The sequence below is a fragment of the Saimiri boliviensis genome, chromosome 20 (assembly GCF_048565385.1).
Source record: "Saimiri boliviensis isolate mSaiBol1 chromosome 20, mSaiBol1.pri, whole genome shotgun sequence".
NCBI classification, from domain to species: domain Eukaryota; kingdom Metazoa; phylum Chordata; class Mammalia; order Primates; family Cebidae; genus Saimiri; species Saimiri boliviensis.
This window is the reverse complement of record NC_133468.1, coordinates 33338387-33358750: the sequence shown is the minus strand read 5'-3', so window position 1 is coordinate 33358750 and position 20364 is coordinate 33338387. Positions and strand designations below refer to the sequence as shown.

The 20364-nt window shown below is 54.9% G+C and overlaps 1 protein-coding gene across 1 annotated transcript; it reads left to right on the top strand.

The window, feature by feature from the left end:
• The first annotated feature begins 37 nt into the window (after positions 1 to 37).
• LOC101039179 (uroplakin-3b-like protein 1) lies at positions 38 to 18409 on the top strand. Its single transcript, XM_010344668.3, has 8 exons — positions 38 to 161; positions 11292 to 11362; positions 11617 to 11776; positions 14362 to 14514; positions 14713 to 14932; positions 15791 to 15867; positions 16145 to 16265; positions 17818 to 18409. The coding sequence occupies exons 1-8, from the start codon at positions 38 to 40 to the stop codon at positions 17924 to 17926; spliced, it is 1035 nt and encodes a 344-aa protein (XP_010342970.2). The 3' UTR covers positions 17927 to 18409.
• The last annotated feature ends 1955 nt before the right edge of the window (positions 18410 to 20364 follow it).

The following is a 20364-nucleotide window of genomic DNA, read 5'->3' as shown; positions in this document are numbered from 1 at the left end:
ACCCTCTGTGCCCAGGGCCCTGCTCAGCTTCTGTCCCATGGGGTTACCCCGAGCCTGTCCCTTGATTGCTGTCCTGGCTTGTACTTTGAAGTACCCCCCATCTCCTGATACCCCAGGAAAACATGCCTTTCTGGGCCAGGAAATCCAGGCACCAATGCAAGGTATGTGGTTTCCGCCGTGTTCCCTTCCCGAGCAAGCCCTTGCACCCCTCCATGCTGCCTGCACCCCCACCAGCCACCGGAACCCCTCCAGGTATAGACAGAAACAGATTCGGGGGCGGGAGGAGGGGGCGCGGTGGCTCACGCCTGTAATCCCAGCACTTTCGGAGGCCGAGGTGGGAGGATGATGAGGTCAGGAGCCTGGCCAATATAGTGAAACCCCGTCTCTACTAAAAATACAAAAAGCTGGGCGTGGTGGCACGCGCCTATAGTCCCAGCTGCTCGGGAGGCTGAGGCAAGAGAATGGCTTGAACTCGGGAGGTGGAGGGTGCAGTGAGCCGTGATGGCGCCAGGCACTCCAGCCTGGGAGACAGAGCAAGACTCCATCTCAAAAAAAAAAAAAAGAAAAAAAAGAAACAGATTCAGTCAAATGCCCTGGTGTCCCGGGTGACGTCTGGTCAGGGGAGCCAGCCCCTTTAATTTACACCACTGTGATAGGCTGGGCGCCACAGCTCACTTGCACCTGTAATCCCAGCACTTTGGGAGGCCGAGGCAGGAGGATTACTTGAGCCCAGGAGTTCCAGACCAGCTGGGCAACATAGCGAGACTCCATCTCTACTAAAAATTGGAAAACGATTAGCCAGGGGTGGTGGCGCACACCTGTAATCCCAGCTACTCAGGAGGCTGAGGCAGGAGAATCACTTGAATCCAGGAAACAGAGGTTGCAGTGAGCTGAGATCGCACCACTGCACTCCAGCCTGGATGACAGAGCCAGACTGCATCTCAAAAAAAAACAAGGCTGGGCGCGGTGGCTCAAGCCCGTAATCCCAGCACTTTGGGAGGCCGAGGCGGGTGGATCATGAGGTCAAGAGATCGAGACCATCCTGGTCAACATGGTGAAACCCCGTCTCGACTAAAAATACAAAAAATTAGCTGGGCATGGTGGCGCGTGCCTGTAATCCCAGCTACTCAGGAGGCTGAGGCAGGAGAATTGCCTGAACCCGGGAGGCGGAGGTTGTGGTGAGCCGAGATCGCGCCATTGCACTCCACCCTGGGTAACAAGAGCGAAACTCCGTCTCAAAAAAAACAAAAAACAAAAAACAAGAGTTAAAAGACCATCTCCCCATCAGTGACTCCCAGCAGAAACTGTCTCATGCTGTCCTATTCAGACCCAGGACACCCAGGTAGGGGCCGGGCCCCAGAGGGGTATGTCAGGGAAGAGTAGGGGGCCACTGGTGTTTGCTACATGAGAAAATGAGAAGATGAATGAATCCTCCCAGAGTTCAAGGACCAGATAGGAGCAGGATTACCATAGCCTTTTTTTTTTTTTTTTTTTTTTTTTTTTGGTGGACTGCAATGGCACGATCTCGGCTCACTGCAGCCTCAGCCTCCCGGGTTCAAGTGATACTCGAGCCTCAGCCTCCTGAGTCGCTGGGATCACAGGTGCCTGCTACCACACCCAGCTAATTTTTTTATATTTCAGTAGAGTCAGGGTTTCGCCATGTTGGCCTCAGGCTTTTGCGTGTCCTGGGGTCCTTCTGTGTTTGTTCTTGGTGTCAGAATCCATGCTGATGCCAGGCATAGCGCCAGGGACTTCCCGTGCGAGCCTGCAGCTGCCCCTCCCTTCTGCAGAGCCTCTCTGAGCCCACTGCGGAGCCACCTGGAAGCTGACCTTGGAAACACCCTCTAAAGAGATCTTCAGGCTAGGGGTGAATGCTGGCCCCCGCTGAGAGTCAAGGGGGCTTCCTGGGGGTTATTTCTTTTTCTCTTCTTTCTCTTTCTTTTTCTTTCTTTCTTTTTTTTTTTTTTTTTTTTGAGACAGAGTTTTTCTCTCGTTGCCCAGGCTGGAGCGCAGTGGTGCAATCTTGGCTCACTGCCACCTCTGCCTCCCAGGTTCAAGTGATTCTCCTGCCTCAGCCTCCTGAGTAGCTGGAATTACAGGCAGCCACTATCACGCCCAGATAATTTTTTTGTATTTTTAGTAGAGACAGGGTTTCACCATGTTGGCCGGGCTGGTCTCAAACTCCTGAACTCAACCAGTCCTCCCACCGCAGCCTCCCAAAGCACTGGGATTACAGGCGAGAGCCATGATGCCCGGGCTTGAGCTGAATCTTGAAGGGCAAATGGACTTTTGTCAAGTAGAGAAGGAAAGAAGGAGGCTGAGGCAGGAGGATCTCTTGAGCCTAAGAGTTCAAGACCAGCCTGGGCAACACAGCAAGACCCCATCTCTATAAAAAATAAATAAAATGAGGAAAGGGTCAGGTGCGGTGGCTCACACCTATAATCCCAGCACTTTGGGAGGCCGAGGTGGGAGGATCACTTGAGCCCAGAAGTTGGAGACTACCCTGGATACCATGGTGAAACCCTGTCTCTACTAAAAACACAAAAAATAGCCAGACGAGGTGGCGTGTGCCTGTAATCCCAGCTACTCGGGAGGCTGAGGCACAAGAATCACTTGAACCCGGGAGGTGGAGGTTGCGGTGAGCCACTGCACCCCAGTCTGAGCAACAGAATGAGACTTCATCTCAAGAAGAAAAAAAAAAGAAAAAGAAAAAAAAAGAACTCAAGGGCCTGTCCAGCACAGGCACGATCACATCAGGCCCTGGGGAGCTGTGCCAGGGCGTTCTGCCCCCAGAGTCACACCCAAGAGGGTCCTCAGCCAAGCCCCAGCCCCTTGAGTACCAGCTCGTGACGGCTTTGAGCAGGACATGTCATCGGAATGGCACGGTGCAGAATCCTTTATTAAATGGCATTTAAAATATTCCCCAGGACGGTGTAGTTGGGGACACGCCACGAAATCCACTGGCCTGGAACATATGGCTCAATGGTTCAAAATGAATGCATTGTTAAAAAGGAAGAACAGCGACTGTGGTGAAGTGATGACTCGCAGATGACTCAGCAGGCCAAAAATCAGAGGAATTCGGAGGGCAGCAGGTGGGCACCGCAGCCGGGAAGCACCACCCGCCCGCCCTCCCTCCTCTCACTTCCTGTGTCGGCTCTGCCTCCCTGGGGTCTCTGAACCACCCGTTTCTCTCCGTCAGCCCTGCCATCCCCAAGCAAGAGCTGCTTGATCCCTCTTTTTTTTTTTTTTTTTTTTTTTTTTGAGACACAGTCTCACTCTGTCACCCAGGCTGGTGTGCAGTGGCGTAATCTCGGCTCACTGCAACCTCCGCCTCCCGGGTTCAAGCGATTCTCCTGCCTCGGCCTCCCAAGTAGCTGGGATGACGGGCATGCGCCACCATGCCTGGCTAATTTTGTATTTTTAGTAGAGAGAGGGTTTCTCCATGTTGATCAGGCTGGCCTTGAACTCCCGACCTCAGGTGATCCGTCCACCTCAGCCTCCCAAAGTGCTGGGATTACAGGGGTGAGCCACCGAGCCCGGCAAATTTTTCAGTTTTTTGTAGAGACGGGGGTCTTACGGCATTGCCCACACTGGCCTCCACCTTCTGGGCTCAAGCAATCCTCCCTGCTCAGCCTCCCAACGTGCTGGAATTACAGGTGTGAGCCACCACATCCAGCCTAAGCTGTCACTTTGACCGTGCACTGCTGCCACCTCAGAGCCTCCCATCCCCTCCCCAGGCCTGGGGACACAAGTTCACTCTGCAGAGATCAGCCCTCCCCACTGTCCATAGAGGGTCACAGCTGGAGCACAGAGTGGGCGTCTCCACTCCAGGCGACGCTGCAGGGCACTGAGCCCCCAACAACCCAGCCCACCGTCTCCCTGATCTCCCTCTGATCTCCGCCCACAGCAGCCTGGGAAGCTGCCCAGCCTGTGGTAGAGGGCAGGATGGCACTACCTTCTCAGAAGAGGCCAGAAGGAAACAAGAGCTGAGGGACACACCTGACTGCTCATTCGGCAGCCACCCCTGCTCCCTGGAGCAGCCACCGTTGGGCAGGACAACAGATTTAGAGCCAGGGGCTCAGCGGAGGGCTCAGCTCCAGCCTCTGTCCTTAGAGAGCTGTTCATGAGGGAGGCACCCTGCTGCTGCTCTGTAGCCCAGGCTGGAGTGCAGTGGCACCATCTTGACTCACCGCAGCCTCCACCTCTCGGGTCCCAGTTCAAGCAGTTCTCCTGCCTCAGCTTCCAGAGTAGCTGTGATTACGGGCACAAGTCACCATGCCCAGCTAATTTTTGTATTTTTAGTAGAGACGGGGTTTCACCATGTTGGCCAGGCTGGTCTTGAACTCCTGACCTTGCGATCCGCCTGCCTCAGTCTCCCAAAGTGCTGGGATTACAGGCATGAGTCACCGCCCTTCCACCCAGGACGTCAGTTCCACTAACGCAGGACTTGGTTTTTGTTTTCCGTTGTACCTGGCACAGCAGGGGCCAGATGGCAATCTGTTGGAAGCATGGATCAAATCCCCACAGTTTTTCCAACCTCCACATTCCCTCTGTTCAGCTGTTTGCCCACAACCCAAGCCCACACGTGTCCTGGCACATAGTAGAACCTCAGTAAACAATGTGAGATCTCACTTGAAGGAAGCATTCCCCTACTAAAAGAAAGAGCTGGGCAGCGAGGTGGCTCACATCTGTAATCCCAGCACTTTGGGAGGCCAAGGTGGGTGGGTTATCTGAGGTCAAGAGTTTGAGATCAGCCTGGCCAACATGGTGAAACCCGTCTCTATTAAAAATACAAAAAAAAAAAAAAAAAAAGGCTGACTGCAGTGGCTCACGCCTGTAATCCCTGCACTTTGGGAGGCTGAGGTGGGCGGATCACCTGTGGTCAGGAGCTCAAGATCAGCTTGAAATGTGGTGAAACCCGTCTCTACTAAGAATACAACAATTAGCCAGGCATGGTGGCAGGCGTGCCTGTAGTCCCAGCTACTCGGGATGTTGAGGCAGGAGAATCACCTGAACCTGCGAGACAGAGGTTGCAGTGAGCCGAGATCATGCCGTTGCACTCCAGCCTGGGCAACAAGAATGAAAGTCCGTGTCAAAAAATAAATCAATAAAAATAAAATAACAAAATTATAATAATAATAAAGAAAGAAAAAGGGCCGGGTACAGTGGCTCATGTCTGTAATCCTGGCACTTTCAGAGGCCTAGGCAGGCCGATCACTTGAGGCCAGGAGTTCGAGACCAGCCTGGCCAACATGGCAAAACCCTGTCTCTATGAAAAATACAAAAAATTAACAAAGTGTAGTGGTGCATGCCTGTAATCCCAGCTGCTCAGGAGGCTGAGGTATGACAGTCACTTGAACCCAGGAGTCAGAGGTTGCAGTGAGCCAAGATTGTGCCCTGCACTACAGCCTTGGTGACAGAGAGAGACTTTGTCTCAGAAAAACAACAAAAAAAATCAGAGCCAGGATGGGGTGGATGAAGCGTGGGGCCTTTCCCTCTTGATATTATTATCACAGACAGATTTCCATCAGGGTCTGGGGAGAGGCCTGAGGCCCAGCTGGTGGAGGAGCAGGGACTGGGTCACCTGCCTTTTTCCTCCCTGCCCAGAGTCCTGGGCGCTGACCTGGGGTCTCTCTCTGCTGGGGGTGGGGTGAGGCAGAAAGCACCTCCCTCTGTTCCTCCTTGATGAATGGGTACAATGGTTACTTGTTTGAAGACCAGGGGCTGGGTGGGCCTCTCAGAGCCTTTCTAGCCGATTGCCTTTTGGGAGAGCCCCAGGTGGGAGCCCCACCCTGCCTCATGAGTCACCCCAAAGGTGCGTGGGCAGGCAGGTGCTGGGGCATCAGCTATTCCCCAGAGCTTGGTATAGCCATCCCTCTGGCCCCTCTGGGCACCTGGAGCCCACTCCCTCACCGTGATACTCACTGGAGCTGGGGACATCTGCACCAGGACGCAGCATGGAAGCTGGCCTCTACCCAGCAGCCGTGACAGTCTGGTCCTGATGCTATAAAACAAATGTCACCTGGGGCTCCTTGGCCAGACACCGAAAGCAGAGAGATGTCCCTGTTATCTGTCAAAAATAATTGTCAGGGCTGAGCACAGTGGCTCATGCCTGTAATCTCAGCACTTTGGGAGGCTGAGGCGGCTGGATCACGAGGTCAAGAGATCGAGACCATCCTGGTCAACATGGTGAAACCCCGTCTCTACTAAAAATACAAAAAATTAGCTGGGCATGGTGGCGTGTACCTGTAATCCCAGCTACTCAGGAGGCTGAGGCAGGAGAATTGCTTGAACCCAGGAGGCAGAGGTTGCGGTGAGCCGAGAGCACGCCATTGCACTCCAGCCTGGGTAACAAGAGCGAAACTCCGTCTCAAAATAAATAAATAAATAAAATAAAATAAAATAAAATTGGCTGGGCGTGATGGCTCATGCCTGTAATCCCAGCACTTTGGGAGGCCGTGACCAGTGGATCATTCGAGGTCAGGAGAAACCCCGTCTCTACTAAAAATATGGAAATAAGCCAGGTGTGGTGGCGGGCACCTGTAATCCTAGCTACTTGGGAGGCTGAGGCAGGAGAATCACTTGAACCTGGGAGGTGGAGGTTTTAGTGAGCCGAAACCGTGCCACTGCACTCCGGCCTGGGCAATAAGAGTGAAACTCCATCTCAAAAAAAAAAAAAAGAAAAAATTTAAAAATTAGATGGGCGTGGTCGCATGTGCCTGTACTCCCAGCTACTCAGGAGGCTGAGGCAGGAGGATGACTTGGGTCTGGGAGTTTGAGGCTGCAGTGAGCTCCGATTGCACCACTGCACTCCAGCCAGAGTGACACAGCAAGACTTTGCCTCAAAAAAAAATTATTGGACACAACTATTGTGCCAGACCCCTAGGCCAGCAGTGGGGAGTCAGTGGGAGAACTAACAGGTAAACAGACCCAGTCCCTGCCCTCAGGGAGTTACAGTTTAATGGAGAAAAGAGGCATTCAACAAAGGACTCAGCTGACTAGTGAGGCTCGAGAGCGATCATTTATACTGTGACAGAACAAAGCAGATTATAAAAATACAAGGATTGGCCGGGCGCTGTGGCTCACGCCTGTAATCCCAGCACTTTGGGAAGCTGAGACAGGTGGATCACCTGAGGTCAGGAGTTCGAGACCAGCCTGTCCAACATGGTGAAACCCCGTCTCTACTAAAAATACAAAAAATTAGCCAGGCATGGTGGCTCATGCCTATAGTCCCAACTACTAGGGAGGCTGAGGCAGGAGAATCGCTTGAACCCGGGAGACGGAGGTTGCGGTGAGCCGAGATTGTGCCATTGCACTCCAGCTTGGGCAACAAGAGCAAAACTCCATCTCAAAAAAGAAAAAAATTTAAAATATATATAGGGATTAAAATAGTCCATTACTGACACCTGAACAGACAGAGTGATCCAAAGAATGAAACAGAAATTCCGGAAGTTGACCTGAGTACACACATACACACACACACAGGCAGGCGTGAAAGTCTCTATGACCCTCAAGGTGTAAGGTTCATTTTTCTTTTTCTTTTCAGACAGGGTCATGCTCTGTCACCCAGGCTGGAGTGCAGTCGCGCTATCTCAGCCTAGCTCACTGCAAACTCCGCTCCACCCTTTGTCCCGCTAACCTCCCCAGACCATGCTGAGCTCAAGCAATTCTCATGCCTCAGCCCTCAGCCTCATGAGTAGCTGGAACTACAGGCGTGCACCACCACACTGAGCTAATTTTTTTGTATTTTTAGTAGAGATGGGGTTTCACCATGTTGGCCAGGATGGTCTCGATCTCCTGACCTTGCGATCCGACCAGCTTTGCCTCCCAAAGTGCTGGGATTACAGGTGTGAGCCACCGTGCCCGGCCCTGGCCTCATTTTTCTAAATCACAGAACATCAGGTTCCCGGTACCCGGGCTCTCAGGACAGAGGGTACAGTGTGGTCACTTTGCATGGCCTCTCTCCCCTCCTGAGTTTGTGCCAGGGTCCCAGGGCTGGCCCAGAGGAGGAAAATGGCAGAGGGCGGAGGTGGGGTGTCTGGTGTTGGGACCGCTCTGGCCCCCCTTGTCGCTGTCGGCGTCTCTTCTGCATGGTTGCTGGGAGGTGCTTTGCCTGTTTGAGGGGCTGGCAGCCGCAGCCTCTCTGCAGACGAGGGGCTTGGCTTCCATGTTGACCGCAGCTCCAAAGACCTGCAGAGTCCAGCCTCCCCCCAGCCCCAGTCTTCCCCACCCAGGCCCTGCCCTTCGGGTGCAGAAACACGCAGGTCCCTCTCCAGGACTGTGGGGGGAGTGTGTCCCTCAGACTGGCCTGTGTCCTGGCTCCTCTTACTGCCTCTTCCAGAGATTGTCACCTGCAGCTGCCCCAGGATAAATGCAAAGCCAGAGAGGACTGCTGGACGCCTGTGTGCCTGGGGTGGCAGGGACAAACTTGAGCCAGCAGGTGGCCTGAGCAGGGCCGTGGTGAGGACACCCTTGGCGGCTTGTCCCACATCAAGCTGGGAGGTGACCCTGAGGATGTATTAGTCTGCAGTGTATGATAAAAATGGCATTTCAGCCAGGTGAGGTGGTTCACACCTGTAATCCAAGCACTTTGGGAGGCCGAGGCGGGCGATCACAGGATCAGGAGTTCAAGACCAGCCTGACCAACATGGTGAAACCCCATCTCTACTAAAAATACAAAAATTAGCCGGGCATGGTGGTGCGCACCTGTAATCCCAGCTACTCAGGAGGCTGAGGCAGGAGAATCGCTTGAACCCAGGAGATGGAGGTTGCGGTGGGCCAGATTGAACCACTGCACTCCAGCCTGGGCAACAGAGCAAGACTCTGCCTCAAAAAAAAGGCATTTCAGTTCAGGAGTGGTGGCTCATGCCGTAATCCCAGCACTCTGGGAGGCTGAGGTGGGCGAATCACCTGAGGTCAGGAGTTCAGGACCAGCCTAGTCAACATGGTGAAACCCTTTCTCTACTAAAAATACAAAAATTAGCTGGACAAGGTGGCACAAGCCTGTATCCCAGCTACTTGGGAAGCTGAGAGAGGAGAATCACTTGAACCCAGGAAGCAGAGGTTGCAGTGAGCTGAGATGGTACCACTGCACTGCAGCCTGGTGACAGAACGAGACTCCACCTCAAAAAAAAAAAGGCTGGGCGCGGTGGCTCATGCCTGTAATCCAAGCACTTTGGAGGCCAAGGCGGGCGGATCACCTGAGGTCGGGAGTTCAAGATCAGCCTGATCAACATGGCGAAACCCCGTCTTAAAAAAAAAAAAAAAAAAGGAAAAGAGGGAGTCTTGCCTGGGTGCCGGGACCCGGGGTTGGTGCCCAGCCCTGCTGCTGACCTGCCCTGGGACTGCAGGAAGCGTTTTTCCCTGCCGGGCCCCAGTTTCTTCTCATCCGTGTAATGAGATTAGTCATAACACCTGCCCTGCCCACATCTGAGGACCTGAGGAGAGGATGAGTCAATGAGCAAGAACGTGTTTTCAAAAAGGGGAAGTAAGCTCTTCCCACATTCTGATGTCTGCTTTCAACTGCCTTTCAAAAGGGAGTGAGAGGGCCCGTGGCTCCCGCCTATAACCCAGCACTTTGGGAGGCCGAGGTGGGAGGATCACTTGAGCCCAGGAGTTTGAGACCAGCCTGGGGAACATAGCAAGACTCTGTCTCTACAAAAAGTTACAAAAATTAGCTGGGCAACTGGATGCAGTGGCTCACACCTGTAATCCCAGCACTTTGGGAGGCTGAGGCAGGCGGATCACATCAGTTCAGGAGTTCAAGAACAGCCTGGCCAACACGATGAAACCCATCTCTACTAAAAATACAAAAATTAACCAGGAGTGGTTGTGCACGCCTGTAATCCCAGCTACTCGAGAGGCTGAGGCAGGAGAATCGCTTGACCCCGGGAGGCGGAGGTTGCTGTGAGCTGAGATTGTGAAACTCCACTCCAGTCTAGGAAACAAAGTGAGACTGTCTCAAAACAAACAAACAAAAAAACAAAAAAAGTAGCTGCGCATGGTGCCTCATGCCTGCAGTCCCAGCTACTAGGAGGCTGAGGTGGGAGGATCGCTTGAGCCTGGGAGGTCAAGGCTGCAAGGTGCTGTGATCACACCACTGCACTCCAGCCTGGGCAACAGAGTGAGACCCTGTCTCAAAAAAATAATATAATAAATAAAAGAGACCCCAGAGAGCTTCCTTGACCCTTCCCCCATGTGAGGATACAGCTAGAAGGCACTCTACAAATCAACGGACACCAGCTCTTCCTAAGTCTGTTTTTCTTTTTTGAGACAGAGTTTCACACTGTCACCCAGGCAGGAGTGCAGTGGTACGATCTCAGCTCACTGCAACCTCAGCCTCCCGGGTTCAAGCGATTCTCCTGCCTCAGCCTCCCAAGCAGCTGGGACTACATACAGGTGCCCAATACCACACCCAGCGAAATTTTGTATTTTTAGTAGAGATGGAGTTTCACCATGTTGGCCAAGCTGGTTTTGAATTCCTGACCTCATGATCCGCCTGCCTTGGCCTCCCTAAGTGCTGGGATTACAGGCCTGAGCCACCGCACCTGGCCTTTTTTGTTTGTTTGTTTTGAGATAGAGTCTTACTCTGTTGCCCAGGCTGGAGCGCAGTGGCGTGATCTCAGCTCACCTCAGCCTCCCCGTCCCCAGTGATTCTCATGTTTCAACCTCCCAAGTAGCTGGGATTACAGGTGCACGCCCGCATGCCCTACTAATTTTTGTACTGTTAGTAGAGACAGGGTTTCACCACGTTGGCCAGGCTGGTCTCAAATCCCTGACCTCAGGTGATCCTCCTGTCTCAGCCTCCCAAAGTGCTGGGATGACAGGTGTGAGCCACCACGCCTGGCCTCTTCTCACGTCTTAATCTTAGATTTCTCAGCCTCTACAACTGTGAGAAATAAATGTCTGTTGTTTTTAAGCCACTCAGGCTCTGGCGCTTTGTTATCGCTGCTTGAATGAACCAAGACCTTGAGCCTGGGAGGTCAAGTCTGCAGTGAGCTATGATCGCATCACTGCACTCCAGCCTGGGCAACAGAGTGAGACCCTGTCTCAGAAAATAACAATAATAATAAGTACGTAAAAGGGACTCCAGGGAGCTTCCTTGACCAGCATTCTCTATGAACCCAAAATAGACACACCATCTATGTCTTTTCTTTTTTCTTTTTCTTTTTTTTTTTTTTTTTGGTTTTTGAGACAGAGTCTTACTCTGTTACCCAGGCTGGAGGGTGGTGGTGCCATCTTGGCTCACTGCAGCCTCAGCCTCCCAGGCTCAAGCGGTCCTCCCTCCTCAGGTCCTAAAGGAAGAGTCGCCAGGTTGGGGACTATTTGGACAAGAGTATCCACGAGCCAGCCAGCCGAAGCGGTATTGCCCCTGGGGACTGCCTCCTCCTTCCTCAGCCCCTCCCTGGCCAGGTGCTCCTGGGGTAGGGTGGGGAGTCCAGGCTTGTCTTGCAACTGATTGTTCTCTTTGGACCCCTCCCTGGTGGTGCCAGATTCACTGGGCCGGCAGATTCTGCCCCCAAACCTGTCCAACCAGTTGTTTGGGAGGAGGGGGTACCTGGGAGGGGCATCGGGAGTTGCCAGAAACAGCCTCCCCTAGCCCAGCACGGACCACAGACAGGGGAGCCTCCCGGACTTTGGCACTGCAGACGGATGGACAGACAGATGGACAACAGCCGGAGGCTTGGCCTGGCCACGGGGCTCTCTGCAGGACAGTGCCAACTGCTCATGTCGCTGTTGCTGCTACTGACCCGTGTCCAGCCTGGGACGGGCGTGGGTGAGTGAGGGCGGGGGTGGGCACAGGGTACCCACTGCATCACAGGCTGCAGGACAGACCCCAGAGCTCGCCTTGTTGCCAGATTCTCACACGTGGCTCACTGCCTCCTTCCATGAGGAGAGGTTTAAAGAAGCCCAGGAGAATGTGTGCTCGCAGGAAGCACTGGCAAGTCCAGCCTGGGCAACATAGCAAGACCCCATTTCTAAAAAAATTTTTTTTTTTTAATTAGTTGGGTGTGGTGGAATGCATCTACTTGGGAGACTGAGGCGGGAGGAAGGCTTGAGCCCATGCAGTGAACTCCACTGCACTCCAGCCCGGGCCAAATAGCAAGACCCTGTCTCAAAAAAGAAAAGAAAGCAGGGAGGGAGGGAGGAAGGGAGGAAGGAAGGGAGAGAAAGAAAGAAAAAGCAACAAAGAAAGAAAGAAAAGAAGGAAGAGAGAGACGCCGGGCGCGGTGGCTCACGCGTGTAATCTCAGCAGTTTGGGAGGCTGAGGCAGGTAGATCACAAGGTCAGCAGATCGAGACCATCCTGGTCAATATGGTGAAACCCCATTTCTACTAAAAATGCAAAAATTAGCTAGGTGGAGTGGGTGGAGGCTGTAGTCCCAGCTACACGGGAGGCTGAGGCAGGAGAATCTCTTGAACCCGGGAGGCGGAGGTTACAGTGAGCTTAGGTCACGCCACTGCACTCCAGCCTGGGCAGCAGAGTGAGACTCCATCAAAAAAAAAAAAAAAAGAAAGAGAGGGCCAGGCACGGTGGCTCAAGCCTGTAATCCCAGCACTTTGGGAGGCCGAGGTGGGTGGATCATGAGGTCAGAGATTGAGACCATCCTGGTCAACGTGGTGAAACCCCATCTCTACTAAAAATACAAAAAAAAAAAAAATTAGCTGGGCATGGTGGCGCGTGCCTGTAATCCCAGCTACTCAGGAGGCTGAGGCAGGAGAATTGCCTGAACCCAGGAGGCGGAGGTTGTGGTGAGCCGAGATCGCGCCATTGCACTCCAGCCTGGGTAACAAGAGCGAAACTCCGTCTCAAAAAAAAAAAAAAAAGAAAGAGAGAGAGAGAAAAAAGAAAAGAAAGAAAAGAAAAATTGGACAGGCTGAGAGATAAAATCCTCCAATCTCTGCCCCCACCAATCTCTGCCTGCTCCACTTGTCTTTACAAATATTAAGTGCCTACTGCATGCAGAGTGCCCTGGGCTTCAGAGCTAGGACTGAGAGCTCTTAAGGAAGGAATCATGGCCGGGCGCGGTGGCTCAAGCCTGTAATCCCAGCACTTTGGGAGGCCGAGGCGGGTGGATCACGAGGTCGAGAGATCGAGACCATCCTGGTCAACATGGTGAAACCCCGTCTCTACTAAAAATACAAAAAATTAGCTGGGCATGGTGGCGCGTGCCTGTAATCCCAGCTACTCAGGAGGCTGAGGCAGGAGAATTGCCTGAACCCAGGAGGCGGAGGTTGCGGTGAGCCGAGATCGAGCCATTGCACTCCAGCCTGGGTAACAAGAGCGAAACTCCGTCTCAAAAAAAAAAATAAATAAATAAAGGAATCATGACAATCGCCCCCAAGGAAGACTCTAGTCTGAACCTTTAGAATTGAGTTGAATTCAACGGCAATGAATCGAATCTAACTGAGCTGAACAGAACAGAGGCAGCTGCCGGAGGCGTGCACAGAAGTCCACTCCATCCTTCCGCTCCTCCTGGACCAATTCGGGGCTGGGGAGAGGAGGGGGGCTGGGGTCGTGCTCCTGCCTAGGAGGCTCAGGGAGAAGCTGAGGCGGTGTGAGCTCTCCAACCAGCAAGGCTGGAGACAAGCCAAGTCGGCAATCCCGAGTTCCCTTTGGTGTGCGGACCTGGGATGCTTGACCTCATCTCCCGCGCTTCCCTGGGGAGGGGCGGTGGGAGTCTGAGCGGGGGACCCGGTCCTGAAGGCGAAGACGCCTTAGGGCCCTGGCAGAGGCAGCAGAGAACCCATCGTCGTGGAGGAGAGGGCATTTTAGACTCAGAACCAAGCTCTGGCTTCAAAGCCTCCGGACCCTCTGGGCAGTCTGTATCCCTCCCAGCCTGGGGTCTCAGCCAAGGGGCCCTTCCTGTGCCGCCCCCCCCCCAAGTGCCTGCCAAGCCACACAGCATCTCAGCAAGCCAAACAACCTAGATCGTGTGGGTGGAACTGGAGGGGCTTCAGATGGAGGTCACTGGGCATGTGAGCAGCAGAGTTCAGGCAGGTTCAGGCTGCCCCGAAATTCCAGTTGCATCCCAACATGGCCCGGCCCGGGAGAACTGTGCCCATCGCTGGGGTGGGGCCTCCCAGGCCGCCATTGTCCTAGACCTTCCACAGTGCCCAGCCCTACGAGGGTCCTAAGAGAGGGGCCAGGGGCTGGACTCAGACCTCCCACTCATGCCGATGGGACACAGAGTTGCCGGGGAAGCTTCCTGGTTCATGCCGGACCTGACCTCCCAGGAAGTGCCCGTAACCTGGGCTCCCAAGTTAAGTCTGGATCTGGGCCAGGGGAGACCAGAGCTGATGGGGGCTTGGTTGCCCCACTGCACCTCTCCTCTCTGCCCTCCCCTTCCAACTGCCCCAGAGCGCATCCACTACCTGCCCCAGCTCTCAAAGGACACCCTGGCGGGGAGGCTCACCCAGTCCACCTTCACACTGGAGCAGCCTCTGGGCCAGTTCGACGGCCACAACATCTCGGACGTGGATACCATCTGGCTGGTGGTGGCCCTCAGCAACGGTGGGTGCTGCTGGGGCCAGGCTTCGGTTTTTCCCTGTGAAATGGGCCTGCGGGCCTGAGAGCAGCAGCAGGCAGGTGTGTTGTGGGGAGAGGCAGCGAGCAGGTGCTGCAGGGATGGGGCCGGGGAGGGCTGTCAGGCCTGGTATGGAGGGTGGGATCCTGCCTGTGTACCCGGTCTGACCATGGTGCCACTCTTAGCCACCCAGAGCTTCACCGCCCCACAGACAAACCAGGACATCCCTGCTCCTGCCAGCTTCTCCCAGACGGGCTACTATCTCACGATGAGGGCCAGCCGGGCACTGTACCAGCGCGGCCAGGCCAGCAGCCAGCTCCGTGTCCTCCGTGTCGGCAATGATACCCACTGCCAGCCGACAAAACCAGGCTGCAACCATCCGCTGCCCGGCCCGGGCCCCTACAGGTGAGCAGCTCTACCAGGCCCTGGCTGCTTCTGCCTGGGGCAGCTCCTAGGAGGCTCTCTGGGGCCCCAGAGGTGCCTGGGTCCCCTGCTCCAGTCCAGCCAAAGGGAAGAGGAGGCAGCAGGCAGCGGCTGGGAAGGCCTTCAGGAATTATGTGAATTCTGCTTTTTATTTATTTATTTATTTTATGAGATGGAGTCTTGCTCTGTCACCCAGGCTGGAGTGCAGTGGCGTGATCTCAGCTCACTGCGACCTCCACCTCCCAGGTTCAAGGGATAGTCTAATCTGTCTCCTGAGTAGCTGGAATTACAGGCATCTGCCACCACACCCAGCTAATTTTTGTATTTTTAGTAAGACAGGGTTTCACCATGTTGGCCAGGCTGGTTTCGAACTCCTGGCCTCAAGTGATCTGCCTGCCTCAACCTCCCAAAGTGCTGGGATTACAGGTGTGAGCCACCGCGCCCGGCCTCTCCTGCTTTTCTTGTGCAGAAGGTTCCTCTCCTCCAACCCCAGTCCCCAGGGACCCAGTGGACCACTCAGGTGGCGTCTCTCCATCCAGATGGCATTCCCGGGCAGGGTGTCTCCCCACTAAATGCTTGATTCATGACTGTTCGGTTCTGAGAGATCTAATACCCACCCGCTACCTTTCCCAAATGAGGACACAGAAGCCCAGAGAGGGGGAGGGGCGCTCCCACTGTCACACCATCACACCGCTGGAAATGTCACACCGAGATTTGAACCCATTCTGCTGGGCTCTTTAGCCCCAGCCTCCGGCCCCCTCCCGAGACTCCAGGCACCAAGGCCTGATGGTTTCAGGACTCCGGGGGACCACCATGCCCAATGCTTGATCTCCCATTCAGGGTGAAGTTCCTGGTGATGAATGACAAAGGACCCGTGGCGGAGACCGAGTGGTCCAACGACACCCGCCTGCAGCAAGGTAGGGGCCAGTGGCTCGGGTCAAACGGTAGGGGCAGGGGCAGGAGCCGGGGGCCTGGGGGCACCGGAGGACTGAGGATGGGCTGGGGCCCGCTACGCAATCAGAGGCACCTCGACCACTCGACCATCCTGCCATCAGCAGGCGCCCCTCCCCCAGGCCTGGGCGGTGGTAGTGGAGGCCGGGAAGTGATTGGTCTGGGTACTGCCCAAGGGCCCCTTCAGGTCGGATAAAAATGTCTTTCCCCGCCCACCGGTGCCGCCCCCATCACCGCCCTCAGCCCAGGAACTCCGCGCTGTCGGCGGCCCCCAGAGCCCGGGCACGGTGGTCATCATCGCCATCCTGTCTGTCCTCCTGGCACTCCTCCTCACGGCCCTCCTGGCCGTGCTCATCTACACCTGGTGAGTGGACCCGGCTCAGACCACCCAAGCCCCTTGGGAGGGGCGGGGCGCTTGGCTGGTAACCCCTTCCTCTCTAGCTCCTCCCCGCCCGCCGCTTGCCCACCTTCCAAGTGGGCACCGTGCACCCCCTGGTGACAGTATCTGGGATTGCAAGTGAGGGCGGCCTGCAGACGCCCCAGGTGGAGGTGAATTGCTTTGCGGCCAAGCTCTGGGCATCGCCTCAAGACGTCATACAGGCGGAGTGCGTTGGCTCACGCCTGCCATCCCAGCAGTTTGGGAGGCTGAGGCGGGCGGATCGCCTGAGGCCAGGAGTTCAAGACCAGCCTGGCCAACATGGTGAAACCCCCATCTCTACTAAAAATGCAAAAAGTTAGCCAGGCGTGGTGGTGGGCGCCTGTGATCTACTCAGGAGGCTGAGGCAGGAGAATGGCTTGAACCCAGGAGGTGGAGGTTGCAGTGAGCTGTTATACCACTGCACTCCAGCCTGGGCGACAGTGAGACTCCATCTAAAAAAAAAAAAAGAAAAAAAAGGGGGCGGCTGGGAGAGATGGCTCACGCCTGTAATCCCAACAGCTTGGGAGGCCAAGGTGGGTGGCTCACCTGAGGTCCAGAGTTCAAGACCAGCCTGGCCAACATGGTGAAACCCCGTCTCTACTAAAAATACAAAAATTAGCCGGGCGTAGTGGCACGCACCTGTAATCCCAGGTACTTGGGAGGGTAAGACAGGGGAATCGATTGAACCCGGGAGGCAGAGGTTGCTGTGAGCCGAGATCACATCCTTGCACTCCAGCTTGGGGAACAAAAATTGAAACTTCATCTCAAAAAAAAAAAAAAAGTGTCATACAGAGCTCAGGTGTCTGAACCTGGGCCCCAGAGGGTGTCCACAGGCTTCCTAGAGAAAAGAGGAGATCTAGCTCTGGTGGGACTTGGAGAAAAGGTGGAGAAGGGTGACTCCAGGAGCCGGTGGTGGGTTTGGATCAGGAGAGACAGGCAGATGATGTTTTTAATTTTTTTTGAGACAGAGTTTCATTCTTGTTACCCAAGCTGGAGTGCAATCACACGATCTCCACTCACCACAACCTCCGTCTCCTGGGTTCAAGCACTTCTCCTGCCTCAGTCTCTCGAGTAGCTGGGATTGCAGGCGTGTGCTACCACGCCTGGATAATTTTTTCTATTTTTAGTAGAAACGGGGTTTCACTCTGTTGGCCAGGCTGGTCTCAAACTCTTGACCTCAGGTGATCTCCCGGCCTCAGCCTCCCAAATTGCTGGGATTACAGGCGTGAGCCACCACGCCCAGCCAGGCGGATAATATTTAAGCAGAATCCTGGGGTGTGGAGGGTGGAGGGGGAGAGTGGTGGGGAGCAGGAGGGAGGAGCTACATTTGTGAGGTTTGGAGAAATTGCCTTGGTCCCTTTGGTTAATTCCGCCCAACCAGTGGAGCCTCAGTTTCCCCTATGCGATGGGTGGGAGCATGCTAGCCAACGGCTGTGGGAGCTCGGCCAGAGCCTTTCTTCACCATCCATCATCTCTCCCTCTCTCCTCCCTTCCCAAGCTTCAACAGCTGCAGGAGCACGTCCCTCTCAGGCCCAGAGAAGACAGAGAGTGTGAGAACGTACACCACACACCTCACGTTCAGCGCTCCGGCCGAGGGGTCTTCCTGAGGGGTTCCAGGGCAGCCCATGTGCCCCTCCGCCTCCTCCCTGGCCCAGGCTGCAGAGCCTGGGCTGGGACAGGCCCTGAAGCTTCTGGAACCTGAGAGAGATTAATTCTAGATGAGGGTCAGGGATGGTTATCCTAAGCCCAAAGCTTGCCCCAGTCTCTATCAGAAATAAATGTCCCCGCCGGGCGCGGTGGCTCAAGCCTGTAATCCCAGCACTTTGGGAGGCCGAGGCGGGTGGATCACGAGGTCGAGAGATCGAGACCATCCTGGTCAACGTGGTGAAACCCCGTCTCTACTAAAAATACAAAAAACTAGCTGGGCGTGGTGGCGCGTGCCTGTAATCCCAGCTACTCAGGAAGCTGAGGCAGGAGAATTGCCTGACCCCAGGAGGCGGAGGTTGCGGTGAGCCGAGATCGCGCCATTGCACTCCAGCCTGGGTAACAAGAGCGAAACTCCGCCTCAAAAAAAAAAAAAAAAAAAAAAAAAAAAGAAATAAATGTCCCCAATACCTCCCTGCCTGCCTGTGACATGGTACACCTGGGCAGTCTTTCTGGCCCACTACCCCTGCTCCGCCTCCTTGGGGTTGTCCACAAGGGCATGTAGGATCGGGAGGAGGCTCAGGATCCTAGGGCAATTGTCACCTGGGGCAGGACAGGCCTCTGCCAGCCTCACTGTCCCTGATGATAAATCATGCAACATTTACCAGCAGGATTCCGGCTCAGTGCTCGGACGCCAGGGGCTGGAGAGGTCCGAGGCTAGATGCTGCCCTCCAGATGCCCACTGCTGTGGCGGGAGGAGAGTGACACTACCACATTCGAGGAGGAGAGGGCACAGTTGTCAGGGAGATGGACTGTTTGAGCTTCAGAGGCAGCATCTCGCGGAGGGGTGGCTTTGAAGAAGGAGCAGGACGCCTGGGCCAGACGGACCTTGGGAGGGTGCCAGGCAGGAGTGGCCGCGTGTTGCTGATGGGCAGGTGGGGAGGATGATGGAGGGGAGGCGGGGAGACACCCTGTGCCACGTGGAGGGGTCCCACCCTCTGGGGCAAGAGGTCAGGGAGGAGGGTGCTGGCTGGGTTCCCAGGCACCTGCCCCTGGGAGGCGCAAATGGCCCTAATGGGGTTATTAGGTGGAGCAGAGGCATCCGGTTCCTGCTGTGGAGGAAACGCTTCTTGAAGGCACCAGGCTGGGAGAGGCAGGCAGGGGAGGGGGCAGACAGGCTGCCAACCTCTGTGAGATAAGCCCTGGCCTCTCCAGAACCTTTTCACAACAGCTATGAGTCCCGACCCTGGGGCTGGGTGACCCAAGACAGATCACTCACCCTCTCTGGGCCTCAGTTTCCCCTTACATAAAAAGCAATGGTTAAGCCAGGCACAGGTGGCTCGTAGCTGTAATCTTAGTGCTTTGGGAGGCCGAGGTGGGGATTGCTTGAGGCCAGGAGTTCAAGTCCAGCCTGGGCAACATAGCAACACCCCACCTCTACAAAATATAATTACAGCCAGGCACAGTGGCGTGTGCCTGTAGTCCCAGCTACTCGGGAGGCTGAAGGCTAGTGGATGGCTTGAGCCCAGGAGTTCTGGGCTGTAGTGCGCTATGATGATTGGGTGTCCGCACTAAGTTCGGCATCAATATGGTGACCTCCCGGGAGCTGGGGACCACCAGGTTGCCTAAGGAGGGGTGCAACGGCCCAGGTCAGACACAGAGCAGGTCAAAACTCCCGTTCTGATCAGTAGTGGGATCGCGCCTGTGAATAGCCGCTGTACTCCAGCCTGGGCAACATAGCAAGACCCTGTCTCTTAAAAAAAAAAAAAGTGTATATACACATACAAAAATTAAGGTCGGGCGTGGTGGCTAAGACCAGGCACAGTGGCTCACACCTGTAATCCCAGCACTTTGGGAGGCAGAGGCAGGAGAATCACCTGAGGTCAGGAGTTCGAGACCAGCCTGGCCAACATGGTGGAACCCCGTCTCTAAAAAATACAAAAATTAGCCAGGCATGGTGGTATATGCCTGTAATCCCAGCCATTGGGGAGGCTGAGGCAGGAGAATCACATGAAACCGGGAGATGAAGGTTGCAGTGAGCTGAGATCATGCCACTGCACTCCAGCCTGGGTGACAGAGTAAGACTCTGTCTCAAAACAAAACAAAACAAAAATGAGCCAGATGTGGTGAGAACCTGTAGACCCAGCTACTCTGGAGGCTGAGGTGGGAGGATTGCTTGAGCCCAAGAGTTGGAGGCTGCAGTAAGTTATGATTGTACCCCTGGACACCAGCCTGGGTGGCAGAGCAAGACCTTGTGTCTAAATTTTTTCGTTTTTAGTTTTTTTGTGGCCCAGGCTGCGATGCAGTGGTGTGATCTCAGCTCACTGCAACCTCCACCTCCCAGGTCCCAGTTCAAGGACTTCTCCTGCCTCAGCCTCTCCAGTAGCTCGGATTACAGGTG

Bases quoted from the DNA above. Each gene is read 5' to 3' on its own strand.
- LOC101039179 (XM_010344668.3), top strand. From the start codon at position 38: ATGGGGTTACCCCGAGCCTGTCCCTTGATTGCTGTCCTGGCTTGTACT. The intron at 11,363-11,616 runs GTATTGCCCCTG...CACGGACCACAG, and splicing joins CGAGCCAGCCAGCCGAAGCG to ACAGGGGAGCCTCCCGGACT. The intron at 14,515-14,712 runs GTGGGTGCTGCT...TGCCACTCTTAG, and splicing joins GGTGGTGGCCCTCAGCAACG to CCACCCAGAGCTTCACCGCC.